Source organism: Gossypium hirsutum, chromosome A05 (genome assembly GCF_007990345.1).
Source record: "Gossypium hirsutum isolate 1008001.06 chromosome A05, Gossypium_hirsutum_v2.1, whole genome shotgun sequence".
Lineage (NCBI taxonomy): Eukaryota > Viridiplantae > Streptophyta > Magnoliopsida > Malvales > Malvaceae > Gossypium > Gossypium hirsutum.
The window spans coordinates 3709367-3726722 of record NC_053428.1 but is presented as its reverse complement, the minus strand read 5'-3'; the positions used below and the strand labels follow the sequence as shown (position 1 = coordinate 3726722).

The 17356-nt window shown below is 34.6% G+C and overlaps 2 protein-coding genes across 5 annotated transcripts; one reads left to right on the top strand and one right to left on the bottom strand.

Moving 5' to 3' along the window:
* The first annotated feature begins 951 nt into the window (after window positions 1-951).
* On the top strand, window positions 952-9405 carry LOC107958819 (AT-rich interactive domain-containing protein 4). 4 transcript variants are annotated; one of them, XR_005926927.1, is made up of 17 exons: window positions 952-2198; window positions 2299-2487; window positions 2751-2804; window positions 2898-2986; window positions 3258-3531; window positions 3663-3719; window positions 4406-4437; window positions 4595-4730; window positions 4824-4997; window positions 5278-5829; window positions 6397-6534; window positions 6609-6707; window positions 6920-7020; window positions 7128-7218; window positions 7682-7769; window positions 8229-8414; window positions 8520-9405. XR_005926927.1 is itself a non-coding variant. In XM_016894711.2 (16 exons), exons 1-16 carry the CDS (start codon window positions 2043-2045, stop codon window positions 8231-8233), a joined length of 2235 nt encoding a protein of 744 aa, XP_016750200.1. In that variant the 5' UTR covers window positions 952-2042; the 3' UTR covers window positions 8234-9405. The 4 variants fall into 4 exon arrangements, 2 of the variants coding, with proteins under 2 accessions (XP_016750200.1, XP_016750199.1); XR_005926926.1 differs by having other exon boundaries at window positions 8514-9405; XM_016894711.2 differs by having other exon boundaries at window positions 8229-9405.
* On the bottom strand, window positions 8049-11231 carry LOC107958820 (uncharacterized). Its single transcript, XM_016894712.2, has 8 exons — window positions 11070-11231; window positions 9956-10715; window positions 9749-9841; window positions 9541-9642; window positions 9386-9451; window positions 9036-9101; window positions 8844-8912; window positions 8049-8742 (listed from the first exon to the last, which is right to left on the bottom strand). The coding sequence occupies exons 2-8, from the start codon at window positions 10604-10606 to the stop codon at window positions 8281-8283; spliced, it is 1509 nt and encodes a 502-aa protein (XP_016750201.1). The 5' UTR covers window positions 10607-10715; window positions 11070-11231; the 3' UTR covers window positions 8049-8280.
* Between the last annotated feature and the right edge of the window lie 6125 nt (window positions 11232-17356).

Here is a 17356-nt window from a genome sequence, read left to right as displayed (position 1 = left end):
TTTTAAACTTAGATTTCATAAAATATGATAATGTGACATTATAAAATTAAATAAATTATCACTTATAAATTTTTAGATATCATATAGAATCTAAAAAATACAATAAAATTATAAAAAACTTGTTATTAAATACAGGTGATGATGTGACGTAAATTTAAAGTGTTGTACCATTTTATTTTTGCGAAATTCAAGTTTAGAGACAATTTTGAGAAATGTTTTCAAGCTCTAAAACTAGTGCAGATCATACATCAAGTGAACTTTAATTTTGGACACACGCGTATATATGTTTGATATTTAATAAACGCAATAACCACATTGCTTGAATTCAAATTTGAATATTGATTTATTATTAGGATAAATAATTATGAATTTTAAAAAAATTGTAAAAATTATAACAGGTATAAAAAATTGTAAAAAATATATCAGGTATAAAAAATTCTTAATTAAAAAATTAACATTTGTTGAAAACAAAATCCCTTCGATCAGAGTAAAATGTTATTGGTTTCTTCAATTACATGCTGGTTAGGGATTTAAAAGAAAAAAATAATACATGAATTTTTAAAAAAATGAGTAGTCCTTTTTGCCCTTTATAGCATAAATTAAAAGTAGTTAAATCCTTGGAGTCCCCCGTTCTTAAACAGAGTGCAGACAGTTTTATCAAGCAAGATTATTACTTAAAAACAAAACTTCAATATTTTTTTTCTTTTTATTGGGTTTCTAATTAAGTTTAAAATAATATAGAGCAGACTTTAAAAAATATTATTTAATGGAAGACACGAGCCAAAAAGACAGCTGATGATTTTTTTTTTCCTTTGGCAAAAAAAAGATTGCTGATGATGATCATTATCAATGATCTAATGATCATGGAAATGATAATGACAACCTCGGACAATGAGCAGAGAACCAACGAGTCCTGATCCTAAATTCGTGTCCGAATCGAAAACCCGAAAAATGAAAAAAAAAAAAGGAAAAAGAAAACCAATCCCTTATGAGAATCTTTATAGTAATCGACTAATGGTGTGAAGTAAGGAGATTTTTTTAACGTGAAGAACAACAAATAGGAGGGAGTAAAATAAACAAAAATTTCGCCTTCTCGAAGTTCGCGATTACAGTGTAGTAGTATATTTTGAAGCAGGGTAACATGAAGTTACTTACTTGATGGCTTTTTCAAAAGTCGAACAAACGTGAAACTTGAAAGAAACGAATTAATAAAAAGTCAATTTAGATTATTAGAGTTTAATTAACAAATGGGTATTTTCTTATTTTGTGGGTTTCCTGATCAAACGGTTCATGAATTTTTTTGTTTTTTGACTTACATTTAGATATACGAAATGTGATTGGGGAAAAGGAAACTGTAGTTATTAAAATGCAAACTGACGACAAAGAAAAAATGAAAAAAAATGGGGGCTGGGCTGTTTGATTCTCAACTAAACAATCCGAAAAAGCTTTTAGTCCTTTATGTTGCAATTATTTATCGCGTGATTTTGATTTTTGTTTTTTTTATTTCTATATTTTTTTTTGAGAATTTTTATTAGGTGAAAGGAAGATGTGTCGTTTCGGGGTTTCTTATTTGAGATTTCTTTATTATTAGAGTCAGTCTTCTAAACTTAGGGTTCTTTCTTTTTTGTTGTACTTTTTTTTTGTTCTTTGGGAGCGTTTACATCCTATTGTTTATTGGGGAATTTTCTCGGTAATCTCGTTTCTGGTAAATTTGCTCATTTGGGTTCCCGATCCCCTTGATAATCTTATCTGGGTCGGTGGGTATTCTTCAAATTTTGAAGTTTCGAGCTTTGGTATTTTAGGGATTTTGAAGTGTCTGCAAATACAAAGGGAAGTTTGTTTTCGCTCTCTGGTGGAATTTTGGAAAATTTGGAGATTTTTGAGAGGTGGGATTTTTTAGTTATCTGATTTGCAGCAAGCTTTTTAGGGTTTTTATTTGATTTCATTCTAGTGTTTTTGGGTTATTTAGATTTTTTAAAAGCAGGCATTGGTGCCTTATACTTAGTGGCAAGCCTGAGTCTTATTGGTTCTGGCATGTTTGCATGATGTTTAATGCTCAAGGGTCTTCAAGGAACCATTGCAGTCTCCTTGCAGTTCTTTGTAGTAGTAAAGTTTCTGATAATAAACTTAGGCAGCCAGTTTCTGATCATAAGCCCAGATACCCATTTCCAGAGATTGTTTCTTCAGGGCGCCTTGAGGTATATAACTCAGATTAATAGTTCTGCATCTTTTTAGAACTCTGACGTTTTAGCTGAAACGTATTTGAAGATTATGACATTTTCATGTGTGTGAGTGAAGGTTCAGCTTCTTATCAATCCTAGCATTGACGAGTTCCGGCGGGTTTTTGAATCTTCGGAGCCAAATATTGTTTACTTTCAAGGAGAGCAGAATGCAGATGAAGATATTGGCTCTCTGGTTTTGGGAGATGTTGACTTGTCCACTCCAGAAGCCATTTGTGGACTCTTTGGTTCCACATTGCCCTCCACTGTTAGTGTCGCATGATTTTTTTTACTTTAATTTCTGTGTAGAGTTTATCATTTGTTCTCATTTTCCTTGAAATTGTTTGATAATGGTGCTAAAGATACTGGATACGGTTGAGTTTTTCTTATACTTTTTGATCTTTCCCATTTTAAGTTCATTTTACGTTCATTTTTTCCTTTCCTTTTGTTTTGCTTCTTCTTTTTACTAGTTTTACTGGTTTCTATATCACAATATATGTTGAATTAATCTATTGTCAAATGTTTGTGCAGGTTTATTTAGAGACCCCCAGTGGTGACAGATTGGCTGAGGCACTTCACTCCAAGGTAAAATTATTTATCATGGTCACGGGCAAACAGTTGAAATTCATTCATTATGTTTTCTTTGAAATGTTGTTGACATTCATTTCTCCTCGCCAGGGAGTCCCTTATGTTATATATTGGAAAAATTCATTCTCGCGGTATGCAGCTTGCCATTTTCGTCAGGCACTGTTATCAGTGATTCAAAGGTACAGACTTCTACTTATATTTGTTATATGTCTGTGTATGTGTATGTAAAACATAATAACTTCCCCTACCTTCCTGACTAGTGGTTATACTGCATTAGTTTTCCAGAGAAGTTGATGCCACTGCTTTTAATTTCCGAAATTGGTTGATATTTTAAAGTTATGCACTCTATTTTAGATAAACTTCACCTGGTTTATAGCACTATTGGCTACAAACTGGAAGGAATTTTACTTAGAGACTGTACTGAAGTTTTGCAGTTTTGGTCTAATGCAGTTCATGTAGCCATATATGGGATGCATTCCAATTTGCCCATGCTTCTTTTAGATTGTACTGTTTGTGGAGCAAGGATATTGCCTCTTCTGATAGTCAGAAACAGAGTGTTAAGCCAGGGCCATGTTTACTTGGTGAGCCTCCCAAGATTGATGTTTCTCAACCCGAGTTAGATATGCAAGAGGAAGAAGGCTCTCTTGAAAATCTTCCTGCCATTAAGATATATGATGAGCATGTTACTATGAGGTTTCTTGTTTGTGGATCACCAGGCCTATTGGTAGGTTTGAGTTTCAGTTTTTCCTTGTTCAAAAAATAATCACATATTAATATTTTCTTCATGGTAATAATCATATACCAATTATTTTGTTCACGCTTTTTTATATTTGTTGTTAACTATATGGCCTGCAGGATGCATTCATATTGGGATCTCTGGAAGATGGACTTAATGCCCTCTTGAGCGTAGAAGTGAGTTTGTATAAGTGCTTTTTTTCCTTAGACGTATATCCTTAGTTTGCCTGTTTTAGCTTATATGTTTGTTCGCAATACCATCTTTTGAACATCGTAATCTAAGAGATTAAGTTATTGCTGCATCTAAATTTGGTTAGAGTAACATGTTGAGTTTTTAATGCTGAAGAGAGCATGAGATCCTCAAACTTTTCCTCCTTTTTTCTTAACAGTTTCACATCTCTTCCTAAATGTTTCAAATGATTGATTTTTTAGATTTTGGTTCACCATACAGTCGAAACAACATTATGATGTTGGCATTCTCGTTTGCAAAAATCAGTTTAGCTTGGAAAGATCAGCTAGCTGAAAAATACCTACACAGATTAGCTAGGGTGCTCATATTATCATCACCTTGTAATCAAAATGACATGAGAAAAATTTATGAATGAGATCTATATTATTCTGCACATGCCCTAATTGAGTTGGATAAGGTTGCACTTGCAGTGGCTTTGCTGTATAGGGCCTAATAACATGATATTCCAGGAAAACTTTCAATTGTTTGATTTTCATGTTCACATGGAAAAAGCGCACCATGTTTTTCCATGATTTTTTTTGGCAGTGTGTTGTGGTTTCATGTGTGAGAATAATCTGTGGTAATTCTTTGATTCTGTTTTAACCACTTATTAACTAGATGGCAATTGTTTCAGATACGTGGAAGCAAACTTCATAACCGTGCAAGGTACTTGTAAATTTGAGCTTAGTTAAAGTTTCTTTTGGGCTGAGCATTTGTGACTTTGATCTTTTCTTTTATGGAGTTCCCATTCCCCATGTACTGCTATGTCCAAGCTTCTTTTGTGTCATTATCATCAACATACTAATGGCTACTATTCTTATAGTGCTCCACCACCACCTCTTCAGGCTGGGACATTCTCTCGTGGTGTAATGACCATGCGTTGTGATTTTTCAACCTGTAGTTCAGCTCACATATCATTTCTAGTTTCTGGTAGCGCACAGACTTGTTTTAATGATCAGGCAAGTAGATCTGATCGGGTTAATTGCTAGTTTTATTTCTTTAAGGTCACACCTAACAGTTTTGTTTTCTTGTTTTTTCTTTTGTTGTCTCAGCTGTTGGAAAATCATATAAAAAATGAGCTTATCGAGAATAATCAGCTTGTCCATTCACAGTCGCGCTCTGATGAAAGCAAAGTGCCTTCATCTGAGCCTCGCAGATCGGCCTCAATTGCCTGTGGAGCAAGTGTGTTTGAAGTGTGCTTGAAGGTTCCTACATGGGCTTCGCAGGTCTGATTTTTCTCTTCAACCATCTTATTCATTCTAGGACACTTCTCTTTTTATGCATATGCTTATATGTTCATGTGTCTATTGCATGTGTAAACTCTTTTGTTTGTTCTTTTTACCATAAACATCATTGGAGGCATGGAAAAGCATTTGAAGGAGAAACTTTCACTGAATTATGTTTTAACAAATACTTAAGAAGCCTTTTCCATGATGATAATTTTGTTTAACTTAGCTTGGCTTTTATTTTTGTAATCATGATCTGTTTCTGGGAATGGCTTAACAGGTGTTGAGGCAACTTGCACCGGATGTATCCTACCGCAGTTTAGTTATGCTGGGGATTGCTAGTGTTCAAGGGTTGTCGGTTGCTTCTTTTGAAAAAGATGATGCAGAACGCCTGCTTTTCTTTTCCGTGAGGCAGGGCAAAGATCCCCTCTGGGATGGTTCTGTAATTGCTAGATCTCCCAACTGGTTGGTGCCTCCGGCGCCTTGTCGTAAAAGATCAGAGCCAACTAAGGGCACTAAACCTCTAAACTGTACTATCATGGAAGGTTTAAATGGTAATGTAAGACTGAAACCAAATGTTGCTGCTATGAGGCCAATTCCTCGTACCCATCGTCATAAGATGCTTCCGTTTTCTGGATTTTCCGAGGCTGAGAGATATGATGGTGACCAAGGAAAAGTTAACTTGCCAATAGTACCTGTGAAGCCACCTGCTCCTGTTACACATCGGAAAGCATTATCAAATTCTCATCAGGCCCAGCAGATTATTTCTTTAAATCCGTTACCTCTCAAGAAACATGGTTGTGATCGAGCCCCGATACAGGTTTGCTCAGAGGTTAGTCATCTTCTCAGAGTTTAAGAATTTGTTTATATGGTACCCGCATTTGGGGTTTATTTACATACTATAGTGTAAGATCATGATCTATGCTAAGATTCATATGCCTTTATGGACATTGTTCTCTTAACTTCACAAATTTTTATCCACTCTAGCTTATGGGGCTTGCAATCTCTCGATTGGGAATGTCATAGTTGATGCTCTGATATTACTAAGAAAAATCTTATGCACGTGTCAGGATTTAGGAAAAAATTCATTAACTATTTTGCTTTTCTAATGTAATTGACTATTATTGCATGCTCAGGTCTAGAGACGAACTAGTACTGTGATAATGAAGTTTTTATAGAAAATGTATTGACTTGTCAGAATAATTGGTTAATTTTCTCTGTTATATCTCTCTGTTGACCTGCTTTTCTTCCTCACACAAACAAGGATAGGTGTTTGGGTGAGTCTATTAGTCAACTAGAGAAGTAATTTTTGAAGGTTGCATAATTTAGTATCTCTGCAACTTTGTTACTCTAATATATTCTTTTTTTCTTTTCCTCATGTCAATTTATTTTCGGGCAGGAGGAGTTTCTGAGAGATGTAATGCAGTTTCTGATAGTTCGGGGACATACTCGTCTTGTTCCTCAAGGGGGGTTAGCTGAGTTTCCTGATGCCATTCTGAATGCAAAGCGGCTTGACCTTTACAACTTGTATAGAGAGGTAAGCTATTCTTTGTGCAAAATATGATTGAAATCTGTAAAAGAAAAAGAAGTATTTTAATATGTCCCTTACAGGTGGTGTCAAGAGGAGGCTTTCATGTTGGGAATGGCATAAATTGGAAGGGACAAGTTTTTTCGAAGATGCGCAATCACACATTGACAAATAGAATGACTGTATGTGTTCAAGTTGTCAGCCATGTAGATTTCCTTTCTGATAATATTTTTTTTCAAGATAGTTTGCAATTTTTGTAGAGCTTCAATAAAAACGACAAGATCCTGTCCGTTGCTTCAATATTTCTGTCCTTTTGATCCTTAATTTCTTTAAATGGCATTTTGTGTTTTCCGCTCTATGTTTTTGTCTAATTTTGTTTGTTGTTTGTTCCTAGGGAGTGGGCAACACTCTGAAAAGACATTATGAGACTTACCTTTTAGAGTATGAATTGGCTCATGATGATGTGGATGGAGAATGCTGTTTGTTGTGTCACAGGTCTCTCTCTCTCACAGACACACACACATATGCACTCACTTCACACAATTTACATGACCATTGTGAGTTTGCAGCCCTGACACTGGTGAGTTTCTGTGTGGCAACAGTAGTGCAGCAGGTGACTGGGTCAACTGTGGAGTTTGTGATGAGTGGGCACACTTTGGCTGTGATAGGCGGCAGGGTCTTGGAGCCTTTAAGGTATACCTTCTCAAAAATTTACTTATCAAGAGAGAAATGCAACTAAAAACATCAGAGTAACATAAGTTATATTTTGTATGGTTTTGGACGAGTTCAGCAAAAGTCTGCCTTACCTGCAACTAAAAACATGTTTTTTATGTCTTCCGCACTGAATTCAATACATATAGTATGATAATACTTTCCTAGTTTCACGGACTCAGGTTTGATTATTGGATATGGGTATGTATCCTACGGAGGTGTATTTAATTTTTCTAGAGTGTTTTATATATATATATATGGAGGGTCTTTAGAGGATCATATCCCCATACCAATATCCAATATATGTCAAAAATGAGTTGTCAGATACAAATAAAGAAAAATAAAGTCTCGCAGCAATATAGCTGCTTTCATTGTTGGCAATCGAGTCAATAACCTATTCTATTTTGTTGCAATTAACTCGATATATTTGTCTTGTGAATGGCAGGATTATGCAAAAACAGATGGGCTGGAGTACGTTTGTCCACACTGTAGCATCTCAAATTTCAAGAAGAAACCCCACAAAACTGTGAACGGTTATTGACAAACCTTTGACTCACTTTAGATTCCATTCTACCCAACTTAGAAATATCTCTCTTTTAGTTTTATTTTTCAATCTTTTCGGCCTTTCTTCCTCAAGTATTATGCATAAGATAAAAGGCACGATATTAGGAATGTAATTATTGTATTGTATGTATTGCCCCCATTGTTGTTCCCATATATAGATGAAGCCATTAACCAGGCCCCCCAATTTTCCCCCCAATGTTTTGTATTCTTCAAAACTGAGATTAAGAAGAGTTAACTGTAGAATATGATTTAAATTAAAAAGCTAGTTTTCCCTATTATAATTAGTAAACTGCTCAAGCTTTGCTAAACAATTATTTCTCATTCTCTTTTGTTTGGGTTGTCTTCTATATGCATATATATTAGAAATATAGAAAAGGGAACAAAGATAGCCTTCGACAGTTTAAAACAACTAGTGTTTTATCTACTAGGTTAATTGGCATATTAGTGGACAAGTTTGCTGTTTATGGTATTGGGATTCAGTCATTTGGCAGTGCAAAGAGTCTTGAGTTCCTCTTGTTTGAAGGTGCCAGTACAACCTTTGGCCATAATATCAGAACCAAGCATTCCAGTCATAAAATTGCCATCAGCGTTGATGTTTGGAATCCCAACACCAGGTAAGCTACCACTGCTGTTACTGCTACTGCTGCTGCTGCTGCTGCAGGTGTTGTTGATTAAAGTACTGTTGGTGAAGCCAAGTTTCTTACTCTCGTCAGAAGCAGGAACTGATGACGATGAGGATGTGGATGACTTAACATTGGATATGGCGGCAGCAAGTGCAACAGGCATAAGGCAGAAACCTTTACTTTGTAGATATTGCATGGCCATTGTCATATTGGATTCCATGAGCTTCACCACTTCTTGTTCGAAAACAACTTGATCAGGAGATGGTGAAAAATCAACCCCTTGACCCGCTAATGGTGCAAGTGATAAACCATTAGATCCCTGACAAACAGAATTTTGCTCCAACCATTACAAAAGGATGTTTAGATCATAATAATGATCAAAAAGTGCATCAACTTAAAAGAAGAAAGAATTTGCCACACCTCAGCTCGACCATCAGTGATGAGAGGAACAACCGCAGCTGCTGCCCCAAGCCTGCTCATGCTTAGTACCTGCAAATAATTTTCAGAAGCAAAGTAGCCAAAATCTGGTTAAAATTTAACTTAAAACCGAGTCAGTTTAAGCTCAACTTCTGAAGCTTGGATGTTCGATATTAACAAAAAAGTTGGTCTTACCTGGACTTGGAGTTGAAGAAACTTGACGTACCCTATGATTTCATCAAGTATAGAGGCTTTGTCTGTCTGCAGTGTTTCATTAATGCTCATCAGCTAATCATTGTGCATAATTTATTTTGAAACTTAAGTATCCTCTTTTCTCTATAATCTGCAGAATGATGAAGATTGTTCATCATTCTTGTGTGTTACTTGACCTTTACTTAATTGAGATGGGGTAAGAACTGCAGAATTTATGCTTGCAGTTCATATTGCCAAGATATTGCATGTAAATTTCATTGTAAAACAAACAATAACAGAAGCAGAATGTCTGCCTGTAGACCTGGTTAAATGTAGCATCCAGAAGAGAATACCTTATTGGAATTAGGTATAAGTTCTTGCAGGTTTTTCATTCTTTCAGCAATCTTCTCTCTTCGAAGCTGCATTGGAACAAAAAATCAAGCAACTTATAATCTCAAAAACAATTCAAGTATATGAAACTTAGACAACAGGAAACATTACAACTGACCCTCTCTGCAATGCTGTGTGGATCAGTAGCCTGACCTCGACGTGCCCTTACTCGAGGCTTCGCAGTTCGGTCGGAACCATTGTTCAGGTTAGGGGATGCACCCTGTAATATAAGTTTACAAATAATAACCTTTGTATTTAATCTATCAGTAGTAGTAAAATGATGAGACCATAAATCCAGATTATATGGCTGAGACCACTACAAGTACCTGCACCAGAGATGGCAACCCAATCATGGTCTTTGTTATATGGTGGTCAGCGGGAAAAGAAGAGTAAAAGGAATTCTGCATGTCTTGTTGTCCCTGATACATTGACATGAGCAACAAGAGATTATTCAGAAACCAAGCCCCAATACAGACGATACTGTAGAGCCAGTTAAATGAACCATACAAACTAGTCATAATTAAAATTAGTACCTTTGCATTGATGGAAGCAGATAAGTTCTCAGGTTGCAGAATTTCATCGATCTCAATAAATCTGTTAGTATTGCCTTCATCATCTACTTTGGTTTGTCCCACCAAAGTGGGAAGGGAAGAAACAGAGTCATAAGGTTGTAGACGCCATAATTGTGGAATTGGAGAAAGAGTTTCCAAGCCTGTAAATGATCTCAGAAACTCAGAAGAGTCACCTCCATTGCTTATCATACGCCCTCTCTCATTAAACGATAAAGATGGGATCATGTCACCAACAACTGGAACATCATTTGAAGAAACAAGGCTCAATGAGCCCGAGGAATGAACATCTGTGTCCAATTGCAGTCCCAGGTTTCTGAGTTCGAAGCTTCCATTCATCATCTCTTGTGAAGAGTTACCACTGCAATTTTCACCATTCATTTGTAAACCACCTTCTCCATACAGCAAACCATGTTCAACACTACAACCTGACCCTCGGTTATGAACTACAGGTGGCGTATTTTGTGCAGCTAAACACTCGATGCTATTGAAGCGCGAACTAGGAAACACTTCATTTGGTTGATCAGGTTCATTATGGACCCAATATGATCTTTCCTTGACATTCACATCTGACGATGATGATGATGAGAAATACTGATCAAGATAATCATCCATTGTTTATATACACGGTCGAATAACTGTTTACAAAGCTCAAACTCTCAAAAACTCCAAATTACTCTTCCTCAAGAACTTCACTTCCTTTTTTTGTTGCTTTGTATTTGGCCTGGACAAGAATATAATGACATATAAACATTAGTTGGTAATGAAGCTATTTGCAAGTATATGGCATATATATAGAAAAATGATAGAATGATTAAAGCTAATTCTAAGCAAACAAAGCCCTAACCACTCAAATTCACAGAAAAAAGAAAAACATCATATGCAGACATGACATCTCTTCATATGCAATTATGCAGGTTCCTTGTTAAACCCATGTTCAGACACCTAACTCCCAAACATTCAATGCAAACTGGGTTCCATAAAAATAACTTCAAATACAGCCAAATTTCAAGACAAAAACAAACAAGGAAAAGAAAAAAGAAAATGAGAAAGAAAGATCAAACAACAAGAGACTTACAAAGTAAGTTAGTTGCACCTCAAGAGTTGAATGCAGAATTTAGTTTCAAGTGTTTGCTTTGCTTGCTTTCTCCCTTAGCAGCTGTATTACAAAAGAAAGAAAAGATGTTTAGCTTTTAACGTAGAAACCGCTCCCCCTTTTTTTCTGTTTAGCTTTTAACGTAGAAACCGCTCCTCCTTTTTTTCTTTCTTTTTTTTTTCTTTTTAATTTTTGATCTTAGTATCTTTTTTGTTTTTTAGTGGCGTGTGCGATTTTGATTCGTTCGCGTGTCCAATAATCTGCTCTGTCCTTTCGCTTTTTGAATATGCCGTCACAGTAGCCCACGTTCGCGAGTTATTCCTTTTTCATGAAATTAGCCTTGAAAAGAAGGCAAACTATTTGTTAATCTCGATAGAATAATTGCATTTTCGTCATTTGGTTCAGGAGGAGTTGGCATCCGTCTCTGAAAATCCGGAGATTTTAACCGCTTCTATTTTTGTTTTTAAAAGTTAAGCTGAGTTGATTGGTTTCTTAAAAGATTTTTTTTTTCTTCAAACCAAAAAATACTGTTTAAACTATTATAAAAGATATATATACCGTTTAAATTGGTAAATATATTTTAATATAATAAATGCTATTATTATATTATTAAAATAAAATTTTAATTCACCTCCGATCTTATTCTCTCCTCTTATAATAAAACCCACTAAGATATGATATGTTAGATATTATGATACAATATTCTTTTTTATTTTTTAATAAATAATTTGTCTTTTATTATTATCTAAGTATTCAATTAAGTTCATTGTAGAGCCCAATTTTAGCTCGGGGCTCAATAAACAACAATCTAAGATACAAAGTCCATTTACAACCCAAATACCACCCTACTAAACCACTCCACTAACTCCAACACCCTACTAAACCGACCACTAAACTACCTCACTAACTTCATCACCCCACTTGCCTGCAAAAATAAATAGGAATCAGTTGTAAAATTTGGCTATAAAAGCCATTTAAAATTATTGTAAAAGGGGTGTTAGTTTTTGGAGAAAAAAGGAGATTAATCAAAAATCAGAGCGAAAGTGGTGTTTTTTTCGTCTATTCTAGTTTTAAGTTCTTTGTTTATTTTATTTTATCTTTCAATTTTATTTTACTCTTTTTTTTACATACGAAAGTAAAAATAAAGAGGAAGAAGCTTACCTATTTTGAAATTCCTAAAAAAAGGTTTTTTTTAGGTCCGGCCGCCTGTACGATTGCGCCTACGACAGCGCATGGAGGTCCGGTGACCGGAGCAAATCCAGACCGATGTTTTAGAAGGGAGGGGGAGAGTGTTATTTTTAATATTATTATTGTAATTATTATTTTTACTACTTTTACTATTATTCTATATACTATTACTGTTTTCTTTTTTATTATTATTAGTAGTAACGTAATAATATTTTTATTATTTTTTTATTATTTTCACCTTTTTATTACTATTATTATTAACCTATTATTATTATTATTTTTATTAATATAGTGTTATTTTCTTTTCTTTTATTATCATTATTAACCTATCATTTCTATTTTTATCATTAATATATTATCATGCTTATTAATATTCCATTATTATTTTCTACTTTATTACCGTATTATTACTATTATTACTGTCCTATTACCAAACTAATCAATTTATATTATTATTATATTATATTTTTTCCCTTTTTGTATTTATTTATTCATTTTTTTTCATTTTTTTTACAAATTTCTATTTTATTTATTTATTTCAGATTTTTAAATAATATATATTTCCAACACTTATACAAATTATTTATTTTAAATGTACTTATTGTTTATTTTGAACTTTTCTTCATGTGATTTATTTCGCTTTTTTATATATGTATATACATTACTTAATTTAGATTTTGTCATATATATATTTTTTTTCATTTTGTATATTATTGATTTTCGGATTCTTTTCTCATATTATTATTTTGAATTCATTTATTATTATTTTCAAATTGTTTTTACACTCTATTTCGATTTGCTTTGTTTTTAATTTTTATATATGTCTTTTAATTCATTTGTCTTTGATTATCATGTTAGTTTGTAAATATTGTATATTAGGTGATCATCACAAATTGTTTTATTAGTGCATTTGATCTTGTTTACGTGGCAATTGCATTCGCATATCATGGTTTCAAAGTAAAAAATACACCTCTTGCACTTGATATTATTATTCAAAAGTTTTCGAAAATAAGGCAATAGTTCATATTTGAAAATTCAAGAAATCGTGCTCTAACGTGTTGGATTTCGATTTACCGTTTGACCAAATAACCGAATATCCTTTTGAAATTTCAATGCATGAATTTTGGAAATCATGAGATGATCTTGGTTTCGAGGGTTTGTATTGTCGTATCCTAACGTACTGGATGTGATATTTTATTCCTTCGGAACAAGAGAATATTAGCATCCAATTCAAGTATATTCAAACACTTTAAAATGGGATTGTATTTTTAAAATAATTTTAAATTTTCGACATTAGGACATTAATTAATCGATTAGGTACCAATTTTGGGCGTTGCGAGGGTGTTAATCCTTCCTCGTACGTACCCGACTCCCGAACCCATTTTCTTGAATTTCGTAGGCCAAAATTAATATTTTAAATCAAAACGTTTTATTAGGTGATCCGATCACACCTAAGCAAAAAGGATTGGTGGCGACTCCATATTTTATTTTAAAGTCAATTCCCGTTTTTCAAACTTAAAATGGTTTCGACAGCTTGGCGACTCCACTGGAGACCAATAAGAGAGTCAAGCCGTAAAATTGATTATTTTCTGTCCTTTGTCAAAAATTAAAATTTGATTTGAAAAATCATGGTTCTTTTGTCGGATTTGTTTGCAATATGTCATATGTTTGTTGTGATTTAAGTTTCATAGGATATTCCTACATCATATTGCATGACCGTTGTGGTCACACCTTTTAAGTGGAAGTGAGAAACTATGCATTCGTAAGGTTTTCACCTCTGCATGGCCATAGGAAAATGTATTCCCCTGAACTGAACTCGATCCACATGAGTCTATAATGGGTAAGGGTTGAGGAATCTGCTGGTTCAGGTACCCTTTTCTTAGAGCTAAATCGCATATAGCGAGCTTTAAGAGCCCAACCCTAAGTAGAGTCACTCCAAACCCTAATGGTTACCCAAGTAGGTGCTCTATTTGCTATTTATGTATTTGTACTGACATGCTTTCTTTTGTTTTGGTTATGATTGGATTGCATTTTCATCATAGAAAAGAGGTGTTAATTCACGTTCAGTTGTTAAATAAAGAGCTTGTCATGGAAAATAAATTTCTTAATAAAGTGGAATACAATACAGCCGTCCGAATATGGTCCGAGTAAACACGACAAGAAAAGGATGAGGGTCTGCAGAGGAGTACACGACTTGGCTTTAAGATTCAAGCCAACAAAGATTATTCTGGAACCGCCAACGTCTCGACTTACTTAAAGAAACTGATGGGCATTACAAGGATTAGCGAGCAAAGAGTCACAGCCCAGATCAAGCAAAAAGGAGATAATTTGCAAGACTTGATTTTAGCATCCGAATATCAAGAAAAAGATCGATGTTTTCGCCTGGAGTATTCGGCCAAGGCCATACATGGTTTTGCTTTATGTAAAGAGATTTGTTATCTAGAAAAGTTGTTCTAACAGAATTGAACCAGAATCAACGTCTCTTTTTGCATTCATTTCATGCATTTGCATTGCATCCCATCATGTACATTAAATTTCACAAAAGAATCCTAATTAATTAGAAATCATTTTGTAGTTACCCTGGAACATCACTGCTACACACGGAGAAAAACTAAAGTTATGGATCAAAAGTTGGAAAACTGGAACAAATGCAGAAGGAAATGCAGGATCGTTTGCAAGTACAGATGCAAGAGCAACAGGCCAAGATTCAGCAGGATATGAAGGACCAGATGTTAGAATCGCAAACGAACATAATGAATCAGATGTTAGTATTCGCCCCAACAAATACCCCAATGCAGCCCAATGCATATCCACCAAGGGTGTTTGTCAATATCAGTCCTCAGCATCAAACCGGCATTTCGACATTAACACATTTCCCAATAGGCTCAGGTACCGGAGACAATCCGACAAATCCCGGTGTCCCTGATCTGGATAACATGGCAGAAGTAGAAAGGGCAAAAGGAGAACTCCCAAAGCAGTTGGAAGACCGATACAAATGGCTGGAGGAGAAGTTCAAGGCGCGGAAAAGCACTAATTATCAGTGTGGTATGGATGCTAAGGAGTTAAGTTTGGTTCCGGATCTAATGCTCCTTCCAAAGTTTAAAATGCTGGAGTTTGAGAAATACAATAGAACCAGCTGCCCTAAGGCCCACATCAAGATGTTTTGTCTGAGGATGACTGGTCATGTCAATAATGATCAATTGTTAGTTCAGTGTTTTCAGGACAGTTTGACTGGGCTGAGACCAAATGGTACAATCAGTTGAATCGCACCCAAATCAAATTATGGAGTGACTTAGCATAAGCCTTCATGAAGTAGTATGGCCATGTGATAGACATAGCGCCTGACAAGATCACATTATAGAATATGGAGAAAAATTTGAGTGAAAGTTTCAGGCAATCTGCCCAGAGGTGAAGGGAAGTTGCTACACAAATCCAACCATCACTGTTGGAAAAAGAAACAACCATGCTCTTCATTAATACTTTGAAAGCACCCTTCATTAATCACATATTGGGTAGCGCAACTAAGATTTCCGCAAAAATAGTGATATCCGGTGAAATGATAGAAAATACGATAAGGTGCGGAAAGATAGAGGCTGGGAAAAGCACCAGAAGGTCAACCCCAAAGAAAAGAGAAAATGAGGTCAGTAATGTGAGCATGGGTAATGTAAAACCGATCACAGTTAACCAACCAAGAACGATGGCAACCCTCATATCCTAAATGGTATGACGGAAACACTTAATGTGAATATCATGCAAGAATAGCGGGGCACTCAATAGATAACTGCCTCTCTTTCAAAAGGCTAGTAGAAAGGCTCATCAACATGGGTGTTGTGAAGTTCGACGATTCCTCAGAACCTAATCGCTCTAACAATGGAGTAAATGCGATATTTTAAAGTGTGGGTAAAAGGGTTGCAATGCCTTGAACAAGTCAAAAGTGGAAGAAATATCGGGGAATCTGAATGACATATCCGAAGAGAGAATCGGGAAATAAAAGTTTCCAAATCCTTGCATACTTGCGATTGTTTTGAACAATGGGACTGTGGAAGAGATCCCTGTATTTTTAGAGCTAATCTATAGTAGTATTCAAAAAAAGCTTGTTGCTTTAAGCCTAGAGGCAATAAGAATCCTTTTGTGACATAGGCTTGTGTCCAGAATTTTTATTTCAATAAAATGTATCTTTTTGAGCAAATATTCTTTCATTCTTTCCATTTCATAGTATACATTCTTTTGTTATTTGTATTGTCTTTTAAATATTGTTTTATTCTTTACCATGATAATATCATACAAATAATCATCCATAGAATCATTTATTCTTTGGAAATATGCCTTTGTACCTACAATAGGTCCCCAGATATCAACGACATGAGCAACGCTGTAACTGACTCCTTTTTTGGGGTGAGATATGTCTTTAAGTGGATCTCAAGACTTTAAGGATGACAGAGATTGTAATTTATCTTCTGATTTGTTAAGAATGGTAGAGCAAGATGAAAAATAGATCCTACTCTACAAAAAGTTAGTAAACAATGAGCCTAGGAAAAGAGAAAGAGGCAAAGATCGGAGCCAGCATCACCGCAAAGACAAAATGAGACGTCATTAAGCTATTTCAAAAATTCAAAGATGTTTTCTCATGATTAGGGGTGAGCATTCGATCGAATCAAATTGAAAATTTTTTAGTTAATCGAGTTTTCGAATCTTATTTTATCATCCTAACTTTATTTAAAAATTTCTCGAATCGAATCGAATCGAATATATTTGTTCGAGTTAAGTTTAAAAAAATGATTCTAGCGTTATTTATTTTTATGTAATTTTTCAAAAAAAATAATTTTCTTTAAAGTTTTTAAACATGATCATACAACAAAAAATTAAAACAAATAAGTGAATAAATACAAGCAACACAACATCAATCCAAATAAACAATATTAGTCTAAAAAATAACAAAAAATACAACAAGATTATAATAAAAAAAATATAAGTAAAAGTTTTTAATTTGAAGGTTTGAATGAACTAGAAGAAGAAGAAGGATTTTAATTTTAGGGGTTTTTTTTTAGAAAAACAGAGTTTAAGGTTTGGTGGAAATGGAG

What these genes read in the sequence shown, in the direction of transcription:
- LOC107958820 (XM_016894712.2), bottom strand. Translation starts at nt 10,606, where the DNA reads ATGGATGATTATCTTGATCAGTATTTCTCATCATCATCATCGTCAGAT. An exon ending in GGTTGCCATCTCTGGTGCAG is followed by an intron (nt 9,643 to 9,748) that starts GTACTTGTAGTG and finishes CTTATATTACAG; the next exon opens with GGTGCATCCCCTAACCTGAA. An exon ending in TCACTGATGGTCGAGCTGAG is followed by an intron (nt 8,743 to 8,843) that starts GTGTGGCAAATT and finishes TCTGTTTGTCAG; the next exon opens with GGATCTAATGGTTTATCACT.
- LOC107958819 (XM_016894710.2), top strand. Translation starts at nt 2,043, where the DNA reads ATGATGTTTAATGCTCAAGGGTCTTCAAGGAACCATTGCAGTCTCCTT. An exon ending in AGACTTGTTTTAATGATCAG is followed by an intron (nt 4,731 to 4,823) that starts GCAAGTAGATCT and finishes TTGTTGTCTCAG; the next exon opens with CTGTTGGAAAATCATATAAA. An exon ending in TTCCTACATGGGCTTCGCAG is followed by an intron (nt 4,998 to 5,277) that starts GTCTGATTTTTC and finishes ATGGCTTAACAG; the next exon opens with GTGTTGAGGCAACTTGCACC.